Source organism: Acanthamoeba castellanii (assembly GCF_000313135.1).
Source record: "Acanthamoeba castellanii str. Neff unplaced genomic scaffold scf7180000084645, whole genome shotgun sequence".
NCBI lineage: Eukaryota > Discosea > Longamoebia > Acanthamoebidae > Acanthamoeba > Acanthamoeba castellanii.
Window position 1 is genome coordinate 864,323 of NW_004457313.1, and position 14,078 is coordinate 878,400.

Below are 14,078 nucleotides of genomic sequence, written 5' to 3' on the forward strand. Positions count from 1 at the left end.
TGCTCGAAAAATACAAAAGAAAGTAAAACAAAAAATAAAAGGCCGAGAAAATCCTTCAAACAATTACCAAACAAAACACTGGTGCAGGCTGGAAGATCAGCAGATCATGACAAGAAGAGCAACGTTTGTCTGAGATTGAGCGAAGATTTAGACATCATGAGGTGCCGCGTTGGGACAACCTCGCCCCTTCTCGTGCTCTTCTTTGTGGCATTGCACGCTGCAGCAATCTTCCTCTTCCTGAATGGGTTCTTCCTCACGCGATACGAGATCCAGACGCGTAGCCAATGCACGCAGCGACCCTCTTCCAGCTCTGAATCTGGCCTCGCAAATCGCAGTAGGAAAGATTGTGCTGATGAAATGATCTCGCAACACGATGCCCCAGGCATGGGGGTGCCCTCGCACGAGAGGTCCTGTTGGATGCCACGTCGATTCAAGCGCGCCCTGTTCGTGATTGTTGATGCACTGCGATTCGATTTCACCCTCTACACGCGACCATCGCCATCTGCCAAGGGAGCCAGCGTAGCAGCTGCCGCCGACATCGATGCAGACCTGCAAGACGACTACTACGTCAACAACCTGCCCGTGATCAACGATCTGCTACTCAACAACGCCAGCAACACCTTGCTCTTTCGATTCGTGGCTGACGCGCCCACCACGACTCTGCAGCGGCTCAAGGCCCTCAACACGGGCGGCATCCCCACCTTTCTCGAGGCCAAGAACAACTTTGACTCGTCCGAGCTCAGCGAAGACAACCTCATCCTCCAGCTACGCGACAATGGGCGAGGCGCGGTCTTCATGGGCGACGACACCTGGGCCAAGCTCTTCCCGCCTCACAAGCGCTACTTCACCCGCAGCCACCCGTTCCCGTCGTTCAACGTCAAGGACCTGCACACGGTGGACGACGGCGTCATGCGGCACCTGTTCCCCGAGATGCGCAACGAGCCCGCAGCCGGTGCGTACTTTCATTCTTTGTGCGCCTCTGCGTTCGCGTTTCGTTCTTGTTCTTTTTCGCTTTCGCTTTCGTTCTTTTTGAATTGTGATGGGCGACTCACCATCTTGTGATCAGAGGGCGAAGAGGGCTGGGAGGTGATCGTAGCGCACTTCCTCGGTGTGGATCACGCCGGCCATCGCTTCGGGCCTTCCCATCCACAGATGCGACAAAAGCTACGACAGATGAACGGCATTCTGCAACAGGTTAGCGCGCATCGTCTCTTGACATCTCGTCTCCTCCATGTCAGTTCGGATTGTGGTCATGGTTTGACGTGTGCGTCGTGTGTGCCGTGTGTCACCAGATTGTGGAGGCCATGGAAGATGACACCATCCTATTCGTCATGGGCGACCATGGCATGACCGCCGACGGTAATCACGGCGGCCACACCGAAAGCGAAGTGACGGCGGCTCTGTTCGTCTACACCCCGTCGACGACCTTCAACCGGTGGGACCAGCTCCACCTCGGGGAGGACATCAAGGACGTCTTCACCGGCAGCGAGCTCGGCGAGGAGCTCAAGGATGCGCTCCTCCGGGAACGAGCCACCGGCGCACCCGCGGCCGCCAAGCAGCCGGCCAGGCCGGAGGGGGTGGTGCTGACCAAGGACCACTTCAGGCAGGTGTCCCAGATCGACGTCGTGCCCACGATCGCGCTGCTCCTCGGCCTGCCCATCCCCTTCGGCAATCTGGGCGGCGTCATTCCCGAACTCTTCCTCGGTACACGACACGACACGACACGACACGACACGACACGACACGACACGACACGACACACAGATCTGCTGACGTGGTTCGTGTTTGTGGCTTTGCCAGGGATTGCGCCGCCGGCGTACTATGGGTTCGAGCGCGACGACATGGAGCAGCTGCGTCGACAGGGTGACAAGGCCGGCCACGGCGACGAAGACGACCCGGCGCTCGATAGCGAGGAGGGCCTGTTCTTCGAGTACCTCGAGCGCAAGTGGGGCGCCAAGGCCCACCTCTACCACGACGAGGGCGGTGGCGAAGATGGGCTGTCGCTGGCCAGCCTGCAGCAGTGGCTCGCCGGCTACGAGCGCCTCAACGCCGCGATGGAGGTCAACTCGCTCCAGATTGACGCCTACCTTTCGGCCTACGCCGACGTGTCGCCCTCGTTCCCCTCGCGCGAGGTCGACAGCCTGCGCCGCCACTTGACCCGCGCCAACGCCATGCTGCGCGCCCTGTCAGGGCCATCGTCATCGTCGGCCGACTCTGGCGATGAGGGCGCCGCGACCACGTCGGCAGAGGCGGCGACGGCGGCGGGTCGCAGGGCGGCGATGGCCGAGCGGGTGAGGCAGCACCACCGGGTCTTCAAGCACTACCACCGCTTCCAGAAGCAGGTGGGCGATATCTGCCGACGGCTGTGGGCCACGTTCGACGTGGAGTCGATGACCTGGGGGCTGGCCCTGCTCTTCGCCTCTATCGGCGGCCTCGTCTGCGTCATTCTCGCCTCGTCGCGCCCTGGGGGGCAGTCGGCGACGGCGACGGTCTCGTTCGATTTCTCGTTCGCCCTCGCCGGCGGCGCGGTGGGCGCGGTCCTCGTCTTTTGCTTCGTCGCCGACGCATTCCACAACATTCCAGCGCTGGTGGGCGCGACCCTCATCTGCTCCGTCATCGGTTTCGCCTTCGTTCCACTCTTCTTTTCTTTCTTCTTCACCGCCTCCGCCTCCGCTTCTTCCTTCTCTATGTCGTCGTCATCGCGACCTTCGCTGCGCGCGCTCGTGAGTCGGCTGGCCGAGCGTCGACGGGCCGACGTGCTGTCCGCGGTGGCCGTGGCCCTATTCGCGCTCCACGGCATCGGCCTGTTCAGCAATTCGTTCATCGAGGCCGAGCACCAGGTCATCTCCTTCCTGCTGACCTCGCTCCTCCTGTGCTATCTCGCCGCCGCCTGGCGTCGTCGCCATCACCACCACCATCAACGTCAACGTCGTCACCTCCGCCCAGCAGCAGCGGGAGCGCAGTACGGCGACGTGGTGAAGCTGGTGGTGCTCCTGTGCGTCATCCGCTTCAGCCCTTCGATCGTCGGCCGCCACGAATCCGTTGCCGGCGACACGGCGCCCGGCGGACTGCAGGACGAGGAGGACGCCTTCCCTCCGCCCATCGTCGTACGACCATGCCCGCTCTCGCCCGACCGTTCCGAGGCTATGAGCTCACACCTGGGCGTGTGCGTGTGCGGGACAGGAACCGATGGAGGCGTCGCAGGTGCGTGCGGTTTCGCCCGAAAGCGGAGACCTGGTCTGGCAGGGCGTCCAGTTCTTCTTCTCCGCCCAGTTCGCGTGGGACACCCTCGTGCCGCTCGCCATCATGCTCTTCACTTTCACCCTCGCCCTCCGCCGCTTCTTTTCCCTCTCTTCATCTCCTTCTTCATCTTCTTCTTCTTCATCATCCTCTTCGTCTCGGCCCTCGCTCCTGCCGGCCGGCGAGCTCTTCGCGCTCCACGCCGTCTCGCTCCTGTGCTCGGCCGTCTATTGGACCTTCCAGCGCCTGGCCCTCCTCGACCACTTCGTCTACTTGTGGAAGATACTCTTCCCCCGCCTCGTCTACGCCGCCTCTCTCGCCTCCCTCGTTCTCCTCCTCGCCCTCCTCTTCCACCGACGCCGGCGACGACGGCACCACCGCGGCGGCGATAGTGACCACCCTCCGGGTCCGGTGGTGATGGCGGGGGCGCCGGAGCTGCAGGGGACGTTCATGGTGCTGGGCATGGTCGTGTGCGTGCCGGTCATGCTGGTCTTCGGCCCCGGCTCCTGCTGGACCTTCGTGTCGTTCCTCTGTGCGCCGCTCCTCTTCGTCGACGTCAGCGCGCGGATGAAAGCGGCCGACGACGCCGAAGAAGAAGAAGAAGGCGACATCAACGGTAACCATAACTACGATGACGACTCGGTCAAGGCCGGCAAGGCGGATAGAGCTGGCGCCGTTCGACAGCGCGTCAAGACGTCGGCCGCTGTGAGCGACCATCTGGTGGACATCCCGCGACCTGAAGAGCGAAGAGGGAAGCAGCCAGGGCGCCGGCAGCAGCTGTCGTTGGGCGTGTCGGAGGTGATCGTGTGGGTCTTCTTCGCCGTGCTCCTCTTCTACAAGTCGGGCCACCTGTGCGACTTCTCCTCCCTCCAGTTCGAAGCTCCCTTCATCGGTATGCGACTCTTTTCTTTACACGCAGACACACACACGACACACACGACACACACACAACACACACAACATCAAGAAGCTGAACCCAGTACACGCGCGCGTGTAGGGTTCGAGGAGATGAACATGATCGTGGGCGCCGTGTTGATGGTGCTCAACACGTTCGGGTGCTACTTCCTCTTTGTCCTCTTCCTCCCGCTACTTCTCTTCTGGTCCAACGACGACGACGACAACAGACGCGTGGAGCGAAGGTTCGCGCGCGAGGAGGTCAGGGCGTGGACGCTACGCGCGGTGTGGATGTTCATGCTGGCCTTCGTGGTGAAGCTCTTCCTCACGACCCTCTTCGTCTTCCTCGTGCGACGCCACCTCATGGTGTGGAAGGTCTTCGCGCCTAAGTACGTGTTCGACGCCTCGGCCACGGCCATCGCCGATCTGCTCCTCGTCCTCCTCTACCTCTTCGTCTACGTCTTCATCTGAAGGCAAGAAGAGCGGGACACGAGATGACAGGAAACAAGGATTGTTTATAGAGAGAGTGTAGAGTGCAGAACCTTTCGCATGTAGGGATGATGAAAGGAGAAGAAGAGGAGGTGATGTGTATGTGGCTGCCGCGTGCTCTAGCGTGCTCCATTGTCGTCTTGCCGACTTGGCAAAATTTACAGTTGAATCTTGAAATCGAGTCCTGAAATGTCCAGATTGCCGAGATCGGGACCCCTAGGGGCAGCTCCAGGCACCATGCCCGCAGTCTTCTGCACCATCTCAGCCTGCGATGGATGAAAAATCATCAAATGAGTGATGTCACACGATCTGCTGGATCGGATCACTTGCTCATGCACCGTGCAGATAATCTGCCAATGCTAAAGATCGCGTACCCTAATAGCCCTGATGGTTTCGCGATCACTGTCCATGGCTCGGAGAAGGGGGAGGTAGATGACGACGGCAGCCGTGGCGAAGATCCACGCGAAGGAGCTCACGTAGCCAAGGCCCTGCTGGGCGTACATCGAGGCCGCATACAGTCCATTACTCCAGGTGTTTGCCACTCGCCGCACGGGCTCGGGAAGCCCAATGGATCCGAAGAATCCCTTCTTCTGCGGCTGCTTCAACTCTTCAATGTTCAGTCTCACCATTGTGTCTCTGTTGTTCGAAGATGATGATGCGTCGATCGCGGCGGAGAGAGGACAAACGCTGGCCTCTTCCTCGAACAGAGAGGACTGCAGTCAGGTCGAAATTCTATGTGGAGTAGAAATTAAAAGGAAATCATTTTCTTGACTACAAATAACTGTTTATTTGGTGATAAAAAATAAATAATGGACATCTTCGAGTCGGCAGATGCGACGTCGGAGTCGACGATGGAAGTTGTTGAAGGTCGGCGCATCAGACGGGGCTGATGCTGATGCTCTTGCGGGAGCTCTTCCGCGACTTCTTGCCCCTCTTCTTGATCTTCTTGCCCCATTTCTTGGGCATCTTGATCATCTTCTTCTTGACCTTCTTCCGCCGGTCGGCGCAGCACGACGCGCAGGGCCACATGACGAGCCACACGATGCAGCCCACCAGGCTCACGATGAGCGTGAACGGCCAGAGGATGATGAGGCAAACGAAGTAGACCAGGTCGTACAGCGCCAACCCGCATATGCAGGCTCGCGTGCAGATGCAGCACATCTTTGTGTTGTTTTCGCCGCCGGCTCTGGGTGGTGATGGTCAAGGCCGGGAGAGGAGAAGAGAGTGGTGTGTACAGCTCTGGGTGTGGGTGCGACAAGTGGTCAGGCGCTGCTGCCGGTGGTCTTGAAGGTGTCTCGGCGTCGTAGAGACCGCAACGGGCCGACCAACCACGTCGCGCTGCTTAGCGGAGACCACGTTCACCCTGGTGGGTGCGTTCTCGTCACCCTGCGGCGTTGGTGGTGCGTCACCGGTTCAAGTTCAATTCAAACCTGCACCAATCGCGCGACGCGACCTTTGTCCGTCTACCGCCCGTGGGCGTCGTCACGTTCACACCACTTTCCCTTGTCAAGTCTTGTTGTGGCGGGCCGACCCTGCACCCTAGCTAATTTTTGGCCCTACTCCACAAGTTGAAAAAAGCAATTTTAATAAGCGAAAAAGGCTGCAAACAAGAAAAAATGCAACTACGAAGAAAGAACAGAGAAAATAAGTCCTTTTGAGGTGTTTTGAGCGAATTACAGAGGGCACCTCCGGCCGACGCACTGCCCGCCAGCTGGCACATCACAAGTTATCAATTTCGTGAATTTTGGTTTTCGCGGAATTGTTTTTTTTTCTTTGTTGGCTTGGGCACGGAAAAGTCGGGCTGCACGATAACGCGGAGGGAGAAGGACGACAAAGTTGTTAGTGAGCAAAGAGAGAAGGACATGGAGTGCCCAATCTGCCAGGCGTCGTTTCCACCCACCGAGATCACGTCCCACGTGGATCGCTGCCTCGAAGGCGATGTAGCTGCCACCACGACTTCTTCTTCATCATCATCGACGGGAGGAGACGGCATGGACGTGAGCAATACGCCCTTCACATCTCGCCAGGCTCCTTCGGCTGGCGGCACGAATCGTGAAGAACCCAAGCCCCTGCTACTCGATTTGGATTTTAGTAGTACGCCCATTACTACTACCCCCATCACTCCTGCGCCCGCCACGGGCGGCAGTGCCCCATCTTCGAGCCTCCTCTGGTGGGAGCAGATGGGCCAGGAAGAAGAGAAGCCATCATCGTCGAGTAGTACTCCAATGGAAGAAGGATCGAAGAAAGATGGTGATGGCGCAGATGAAAAGATGGCGCTCGAAGTAGAGCAGGGAGGTGAAGGTGGTGCGAAGCTGGGCGATGAAGAAGACGAGCTGGCGCGCATGCAGGCCGAAGCGCTACGTTTCTGGGAGAGGAAGCGGCAGCAGGAGGAAGAGGACATGCGCGTGGCCCGCCTGCTCGAAGAGGAGCTCAAGGACGCCCCCGCCCCCGCCCCCGCTCCCGCCCCTGCCCCTGCCCCCATCACCCCCGCTCCCGTGCCCACGCCCGCCAGTCCCAACAAGCGGCCCTACCCGACCGGTACGCTCGACTTTAACGTGGCTGCGTGGGTGTCAAGCCGAGCCGATTGGCTGATTGCGTACGTGTGTGTGTGCGCGCGCGAACAGACCCCAAGCCCAGGCCGCAAGTCGGCGGCCTCTCCGATTCGCAGCTGGCGCGGCAGCTGGACGAGGAGGAGCGGAAGCGCGAGGAGGAGGACCGGCGGCTGGCCGAGGAGCTGTGGAAGCGCGAGGAGGAAGAGGAGCGCGAGCGCAAGAAGCGGAAGGAGTGGGAGGAGACCCTCACTCTCGTGCGCACCCAGGCTAAGGCCGAGAGCGACGAAGAGCTAGGTCAGTGCCCCTCGTTGTGTGTCCTGTGTTGTGTGTGGTGTGGTGTGGTGTGGTGTGTCTTGCGCGTGCGTGTGTGTCGTTCTGACTTTGTGTTGCCAACACAGCGCGAGCGCTCAAGGAGAGGGAGGACCTGATGCGCGAGTTGGAGCGGCTCAAGGCGCAAGCGGAGATGAACGCCATGCTGCCCGACGCCGGCGGAGACACGCACGTGTCCCTCACGCTCGACGGCATCGAATACCCCGAACGCGTACGACCCCACCACCCTCCCTCTCGACATCCCAACCACCCTCACACGCCGCCGTACCATCGATGTGTTGCGTGTTGTGGCGTTGCAGTGGGAGAACCAAAAGGGCGAGTACCAGACGTTCGACGTGAAGAAGGGCTCCGAGGAGTGGAACGAAATCGAGACCCACTTCCAGAACTCGCTCGGCGGTACGCACGCACGCGCGCGCTTGGTCTTGCATCGCATGGTGGACGCGTGGCATCGACAGACCACTGTGTCACTGCTGCTGACATGGTACCATGGTGGTCGTGTGCTGATGCCACCTGTCCAGGTATTGGGGCGCACATCACGCGAATCGAGCGCAACCAGAACAAGTCGCAGTGGATGTTCTACTACCTGCGACGCCAGCAGGTCGCGCTGAAGAACAAGAAGGACCCCAACGAGAAGTACCTCTTCCACGGCTCGCGCGTCGGCGCCTACGAGATCATCCGTACGGCAACACAACACAACACCACACACACACCACACACCTCCTGTACCTTCAACTCGCGCAACTCACGCTCCTTGTCTGTGTGTCGCTGTACAGTCAAGGACGGCTTCGACCACCGGGTTGCGAACATGGGCGGCGCTATCGGCGCCGGGGTCTATTTTGCCACGCACGCCTCCACCTCCACCGGCTACGTCACAGGCGGCCATGCCAAGAAGGCACGCACAACCGCACAACCGCACAACCGCACAACCGCACAACCGCACAACCGCACAACCGCACAACCGCACAACCGCACAACCGCACAACCGCACACACGAGAGTGGTAGACTGACGATCAGTCCTGGCCATGAGCAGATGTTGTACTGTCGTGTGACCCTAGGCTCGGTGGGCACGGGCAAGTCCGGCATCAGGCGGCCGCCCGAGAAGCGAGGCGGTGGCCTGCACGATTCCGTCGGGCAGGTCCACGGGGGCAACGGCATGTATGTGGGTACGAATCCCCCCCACTCTCTTACGCCTCGCTGCCGATGCTCACGTTGGCGTGTGTCGTGTGTGTCACGACGTGCAGTGTTCGACAATCATCAGGCATTCCCCGAGTACACCATCCACTACCGGTAGTCGTCCTTGATCGACGTGTACATAGACAGCCATCCTTGGCCTGCCCGCCCGACCACCTGCTAAGGCACCCCCCAACCACCACTGGGCAGGAGCAGCTTTATGTCGACAGCAGTGGGAGGTTTTTGTGGTATCTTTGTTATTTTCAACAATTTGTCTAAGTCTTGTGTCTGGGGTGGGTAATGAATGACAGACTTTTTGGATACATTTACAGATGATTTTGTGGCTATTTTATGCCCATTTTACAGATGATTTATATGGCCATAAAAATCATCTGTTGTCTGCAAAATCATCTGTCAAATGCAGATGACAGATGATTTTTATACCCATTTTGCAGATGATATGACAGACAACAGATGATTTTTTATGCAGGTGACAGATGATTTTGCAGACAACATATGATTTTTGTGCAGATGATTTTTATGGCCATTTTTGCAGATGACAGATGATTTTTTATGCAGATGATTTTGCAGACAACAGATGATTTTTTTTGCAGACAACAGATGATTTTTTATGCAGATGATTTTTATGCAGATGACAGATGATTTTTATGACAGATGATTTTTATGCAGATGACAGATGATTTTTATGACAGATGATTTTTATGCAGATGATTTTTTATGCAGATGACTTTGCAGATGACAGATGATTTTTTATGACAGATGACAGATGATTTTTTTTGCAGACAACAGATGATTTTTTATGCAGATGATTTTGCAGATGACAGATGACAGATGATTTTGCAGACAACAGATGATTTTTATGCAGATGACAGATGATTTTGCAGACAACAAATGATTTTTATGGCCATTTGGCAGATGACAGATGTTTTTTTATGCCCATTTTGCAGATGAAATTACAGACAACAGATGATTTTTATGCAGATGGCAGATGATTTTTTTGCCCATTTCATGACAGGTGATTTTTATGACCATTTTGCGGATGACAGATGATTTTTATGCCCATTTTGCAGATGATTTTAAAGGCAACAGAAGATGTTTATGCCCATTAGGCAGATGGCAGATGATGTTAGGTCCAAGTTTTAACTTGCAAGATAGGGTGCAGGTGGGTATACCAAAACCACCATGCACACAAACAGGATGATGTTGGTGTCACTGATGTGGTGTGACAGGTTCTGTGGCTTGGACACCAAAACCAGTGCATAAACACATGTCCTCATTTTGGTGTATTGGGCTCACTGTGTGGATGTGGTAATCAGTGGTGGCAGGGAAGTTGATGCTGGTGAGTAGGAAGCAGTAGAAGCAGGGATGCAGCAGCACCTTGTTCTCAGCCATTAGAGGGCTTGCAGGAATAGCTCAGATGTCATCCTTGTTGGCAGATGGTAGGGGAATGTGGGAGAGGTAGCAGGACATATGCCAAATCAACAGCAGAGGTGAAGGGCTATCACTCTTGCAGGGCAGCCCACCTCAACCTTGCTGCATCTGGGAGGCTGGCTAAGTAATGCCCAAGTGACTACACAACTCTCATATATTTGACTATTCAAACCCCATCCCCCTGCCTTGCCATAATCCAAGCATGGATGCTATGCTGAGAACAAGAATAATCATGTCTTTGCTTTCCTCAGCTTGCTCACAGCACTTGATGTGTTCAATGAGATTGTCTTCAGCTTCCTGATTGTAGGTCACACCCATAAAAACATTAATCAACTCTTCTCCCCAGTGCAGACCAAGTTCTGCTCTGCAAGTGTTCACACCCCTGCATGTCAAAGAAGAAAACTGTCCTGTAGCACCCTGGATTTGCACATGCCACTCTGCCAGCTCATCAACTCTGACCCTTCTATTCTCCTGGTCCTGGTGCAAATCAAGCACAGCCTCTGGTGGCCTTACCAGTTGTCTAAAGGGCCACCCTTCTTCAGGGTATGGAAAAAAGAAGAGCAAAGAAGTTCAAAAAACTGCTGACAACACCCCCCTGGACACAGCCTCACTCCCAGCCTTTGTCCTCCTTCCTTCCAACCAGCCTTGGCTGGAGCAGGTCAACAATTTTCTTTAATCCCCATTTCAGTGCACCAATGAAGTCACAAAAAAAGGAAGGAACCACCGCTGCCCCTTGCGCAACTGCCACAAGCGGGGCGGCTCTCTACTCAACCACCCAACAAAATGAAGATCGTCGCCTCGCTCGCACTCTCTGTGGCCGTCATCGTGGCTCTGCTGGCCCTCTCCTCGAACGCCAGCGACTTCTGCTCGGTGTGCCTCTACGACGTCGAGCTGGTCGAGATGTACCAGAAGAAGGGCCTCAACACCTCCCAGATCATGGACACCCTCTGGTACGACTGCGCCAACTTCAAGGGAAGTCGCGCCGACTGCAAGCGCTTCGCCTCCTTCTACGCACCCACTGTCGTCGAGTACCTCGCCGAGACCAACAGCTCCACCCAGGCCTGCGTCGACTACGGCTTCTGCGAGGAGGAGGCTAAGCTCGCCAACAACATGGTGAAGCTCAACTAAGCCACTTCCCCCCCCCCCTACACTGACGAACGTCAATCGATTAAATGACACGATCATAATCTGCAACGACCGTTAATCTCCAAAAGAAAAGAAAGAAAGGAAGAAGTGCAGAAGAAGGTGGTTGGGTTGGGTTGTCTCTGTCTTGTCTCTGACTTGTCTCTACAGTGGCATGTACAAGTGTGTAGGAGTGTGTAGGAGTGTCTGGAGAATGGTCACTGGAGGGGGATGACCTTGTACGGGTTGAGGATGAGCTGTGGGTCGAACGTCTCCTTGATGACGCGCATGTAGCGGATCGCCTGCTCGGGCTTGGAGTAGTGCAGACAGTCCCTCTTCATCAATCCCAACTGCAAGCCCCACCCGCATGTCAGTCACTCATTTGTTTGCTGTGTGCGGTGTGTGCGGTGTGTGCAGTGTGCGGTGTGTGCGTACCCCATGTTCGGCAGAGATGGAGCCGCCTTGTTTCGAGGTCCATTCATAGACGAAGGGCTCGATGAGACCGTGCACCTCGGCGTCGTACTTGGGCGTCACCATGTTCAAGTGCAGGTTCGCTGGTGGAGTTCAGCGACGCTGACAGTCAGCATCCGGCGGGGCTAAAAAAACTTTGAGAGTTTGATCGATACGGGCGTGCACGTACAGTCGCCAACGTGGCCATACGCGATGGTTTGCGCCTTGTCGCCGAGTCGCTCTCGCACCTCCGTGGCCAGGTCGTACATCTTGTTGATGGGGATCGACAAGTCGTACTTGTAGTTGAACCCGGCCCTGCGGCGTGCCACCAAGATGGATCAGTCACTATGGTGCGTGCACTGTGTGTGTGTGTGTGTGTGGTGCAAACGCTCGGGGGTACGCACTTGCTGCCGGCTTCGGCAAAGCTCTCTCGGATCTGCCACAAGGCGCGGAACTGTGTGGTGTCCTGTGCGACTGTACCGTCGGTCACCAGCCCTTCACCCATCGCTCTCTCCAAGAACCCATTCAATTTCTGCACGCGCATATGATCGTCAGCCAACGGGGGGAGAAGGAGGAGAAGAGAACAGCACCTCGGTGTCATGTGCCTCGTTGGAACCGTGCGTCTCAACGAGAATGTAGAACGGGCTGGGCGATGACAGCGGGTCGCGGATGTGGGGCAGCTGTTGCATCTCCAGCTCCATGGACTGCCGATCCCAAAATTCGAACGCTAAAGGCACAGCATGAGTCGTGTGTGTGTGTGTGTGTGTCACCTTACAACACAGCATCATGGGCGTAACGAGCTGTTGTACCTGAGAGAATTTCGCCTAGGTCCTGCTTGACCTCCACGAAGGCTTTCTGTACGGCTTCGAACGACGGCACGCTCAGCACAGCCACGTTTACCGACTATTCGTGCCACAAGAAACGTTGTGGATCAGTGGTACGCCCAAGGATCGAATATTCATCAGATAACATACACACCTTTGGTCGGGCAGGCGTCAGCAGCGACACGGCGGTGATGACGCCCAGCGAGCCCTCGCTGCCGATGAAGAGTTGCTTGAGATCGTAGCCCGTGTTGTCCTTTCGCAGTCCGTTCAAGCTGAATGAAGCGACTCGGTTGTTAGAACCAACGTTCAGAGGTCATCGACGGCGGATACTGGATAAACGAGCGAGCGAGCGAGCAGTGGGCCACACCTGTCAAGAATCGTGCCGTCGGGGAGGACCACTTGGAGGCCCAGCACGTTACCGTGCAGCGAACCGTAGCGCAGGAAACGAACGCCACCTGCGTTGGTCGCGACATTGCCTCCGATGTGGCAGCTGCGCCGCCGCAAAGGGGAATGAAGGAGGCGGTGAGTGAGTCGCGAGCGGATCAGCTGCCGGCAAAGGAGGGGTGAACCCCATTACCTTCCCTTAGCGCCGAGATCGAGGGGCATGGTGAATCCTTTCTCCTCGAGGTACTCGTCCAGGGTTTGCAGCACACATCCGGCCTGGCAGACGCGAGAGAGGTTTGAGGCTTCAAAACAACGCCTCGTCGCGTAGAGGAGGATGAGAAGAAGAAGAAGAAACCGGGAGCCGGTTGGCGTACCTCACAGGTCAGCACGCCCGATACGGGATCGAACGAAAGGACCTTGTTCATCTTGCTCATGGAGAGGATGATCTCTGTGTGTGCAAGGGAAATGTAGTGAGCACGAGTACAACACAAGTAGAGGCCGTAGAGCACGCAACGACGCAGTCCAGTCGCAACTCAAGGAGGGAATGGGCACCATCGTGCACGGGGACGGAACCACCCACGAGACCAGTATTGCCGCCCTGCGGGACCACTGCGAGCTTGCGCTCGTTGCAGTACTTGAGGATGCGCGCTACCTCCTCCACAGTGCGCGGCTGAAGTCCCAACCTGCACGCATGGATAATGATTGAATGAATGCGAAACGATTGAATGAGAAGAATGAGGAGGTCGTACTTGGAGTAGCCACGATACTTGTGGAGCCAATCTTCGTTGAGGGGAGCGAGGGCGTCGGGATCGGTCACCACAGAAGCCTGCGGATCGGCAACGATGCTCCTAAAATGCTGCACATCGCGCTCCTCGAGCTTGGCATAGCGTGCATCTCGCGGAGGCTTTTCCATCGATGCATACGACCGTCTGCTGCATGCCACTGTGGTCGAAGCAGCAACAGGTCGGTGCATCGACCAGATGGCGATTCGAGTAGCGGCAGATTTACCCGATCGCTGCGTGAGGAGCGAAGTCCCCGGCACCACTCCGCCAGAGCATGTGAAAGCAGATCGGGAGGTTGTAGCGCGTAGGGCCTTCATGATCCTCTGAAATAAAAAAAATTACAAAGATTGAAAAGGCGCCACACAAATTGTGAAGTCATTTCTCGGCC

At 56.7% G+C, this 14,078-nt stretch overlaps 5 protein-coding genes across 5 annotated transcripts; 2 read left to right on the top strand and 3 right to left on the bottom strand.

The window, feature by feature from the left end:
* Positions 1–384: 384 nt before the first annotated feature.
* On the top strand, positions 385–4,605 carry ACA1_095630 (phosphoethanolamine Nmethyltransferase, putative; the record flags this gene model as incomplete). The annotated part of the gene is made up of 7 exons (XM_004334878.1): positions 385–952; positions 1,067–1,194; positions 1,293–1,704; positions 1,801–2,898; positions 2,953–3,107; positions 3,184–4,132; positions 4,238–4,605. 7 exons carry the CDS (start codon positions 385–387, stop codon positions 4,603–4,605), a joined length of 3,678 nt encoding a protein of 1,225 aa, XP_004334926.1.
* A 176-nt stretch (positions 4,606–4,781) lies between these two features.
* ACA1_095640 (uncharacterized protein) lies at positions 4,782–5,252 on the bottom strand (the record flags this gene model as incomplete). The annotated part of the gene is made up of 2 exons (XM_004334879.1): positions 4,782–4,889; positions 4,998–5,252. 2 exons carry the CDS (start codon positions 5,250–5,252, stop codon positions 4,782–4,784), a joined length of 363 nt encoding a protein of 120 aa, XP_004334927.1.
* Positions 5,253–5,499: 247 nt separating this feature from the next.
* On the bottom strand, positions 5,500–5,784 carry ACA1_095650 (uncharacterized protein; the record flags this gene model as incomplete). The annotated part of the gene is made up of 1 exon (XM_004334880.1): positions 5,500–5,784. The coding sequence occupies one exon, from the start codon at positions 5,782–5,784 to the stop codon at positions 5,500–5,502; it is 285 nt and encodes a 94-aa protein (XP_004334928.1).
* Positions 5,785–6,485: 701 nt separating this feature from the next.
* ACA1_095660 (Poly(ADPribose) polymerase catalytic domain containing protein) lies at positions 6,486–8,797 on the top strand (the record flags this gene model as incomplete). The annotated part of the gene is made up of 8 exons (XM_004334881.1): positions 6,486–7,161; positions 7,248–7,469; positions 7,574–7,716; positions 7,805–7,901; positions 8,024–8,182; positions 8,279–8,373; positions 8,537–8,669; positions 8,748–8,797. The coding sequence occupies 8 exons, from the start codon at positions 6,486–6,488 to the stop codon at positions 8,795–8,797; spliced, it is 1,575 nt and encodes a 524-aa protein (XP_004334929.1).
* A 2,671-nt stretch (positions 8,798–11,468) lies between these two features.
* Positions 11,469–13,821, bottom strand: ACA1_095670 (Dlactate dehydrogenase 2, mitochondrial precursor, putative; the record flags this gene model as incomplete). Its single annotated transcript, XM_004334882.1, has 12 exons — positions 11,469–11,600; positions 11,686–11,804; positions 11,891–12,015; positions 12,105–12,232; positions 12,291–12,427; positions 12,510–12,603; positions 12,679–12,796; positions 12,892–13,014; positions 13,102–13,184; positions 13,283–13,356; positions 13,461–13,591; positions 13,658–13,821. The coding sequence occupies 12 exons, from the start codon at positions 13,819–13,821 to the stop codon at positions 11,469–11,471; spliced, it is 1,428 nt and encodes a 475-aa protein (XP_004334930.1).
* Positions 13,822–14,078: the final 257 nt, after the last annotated feature.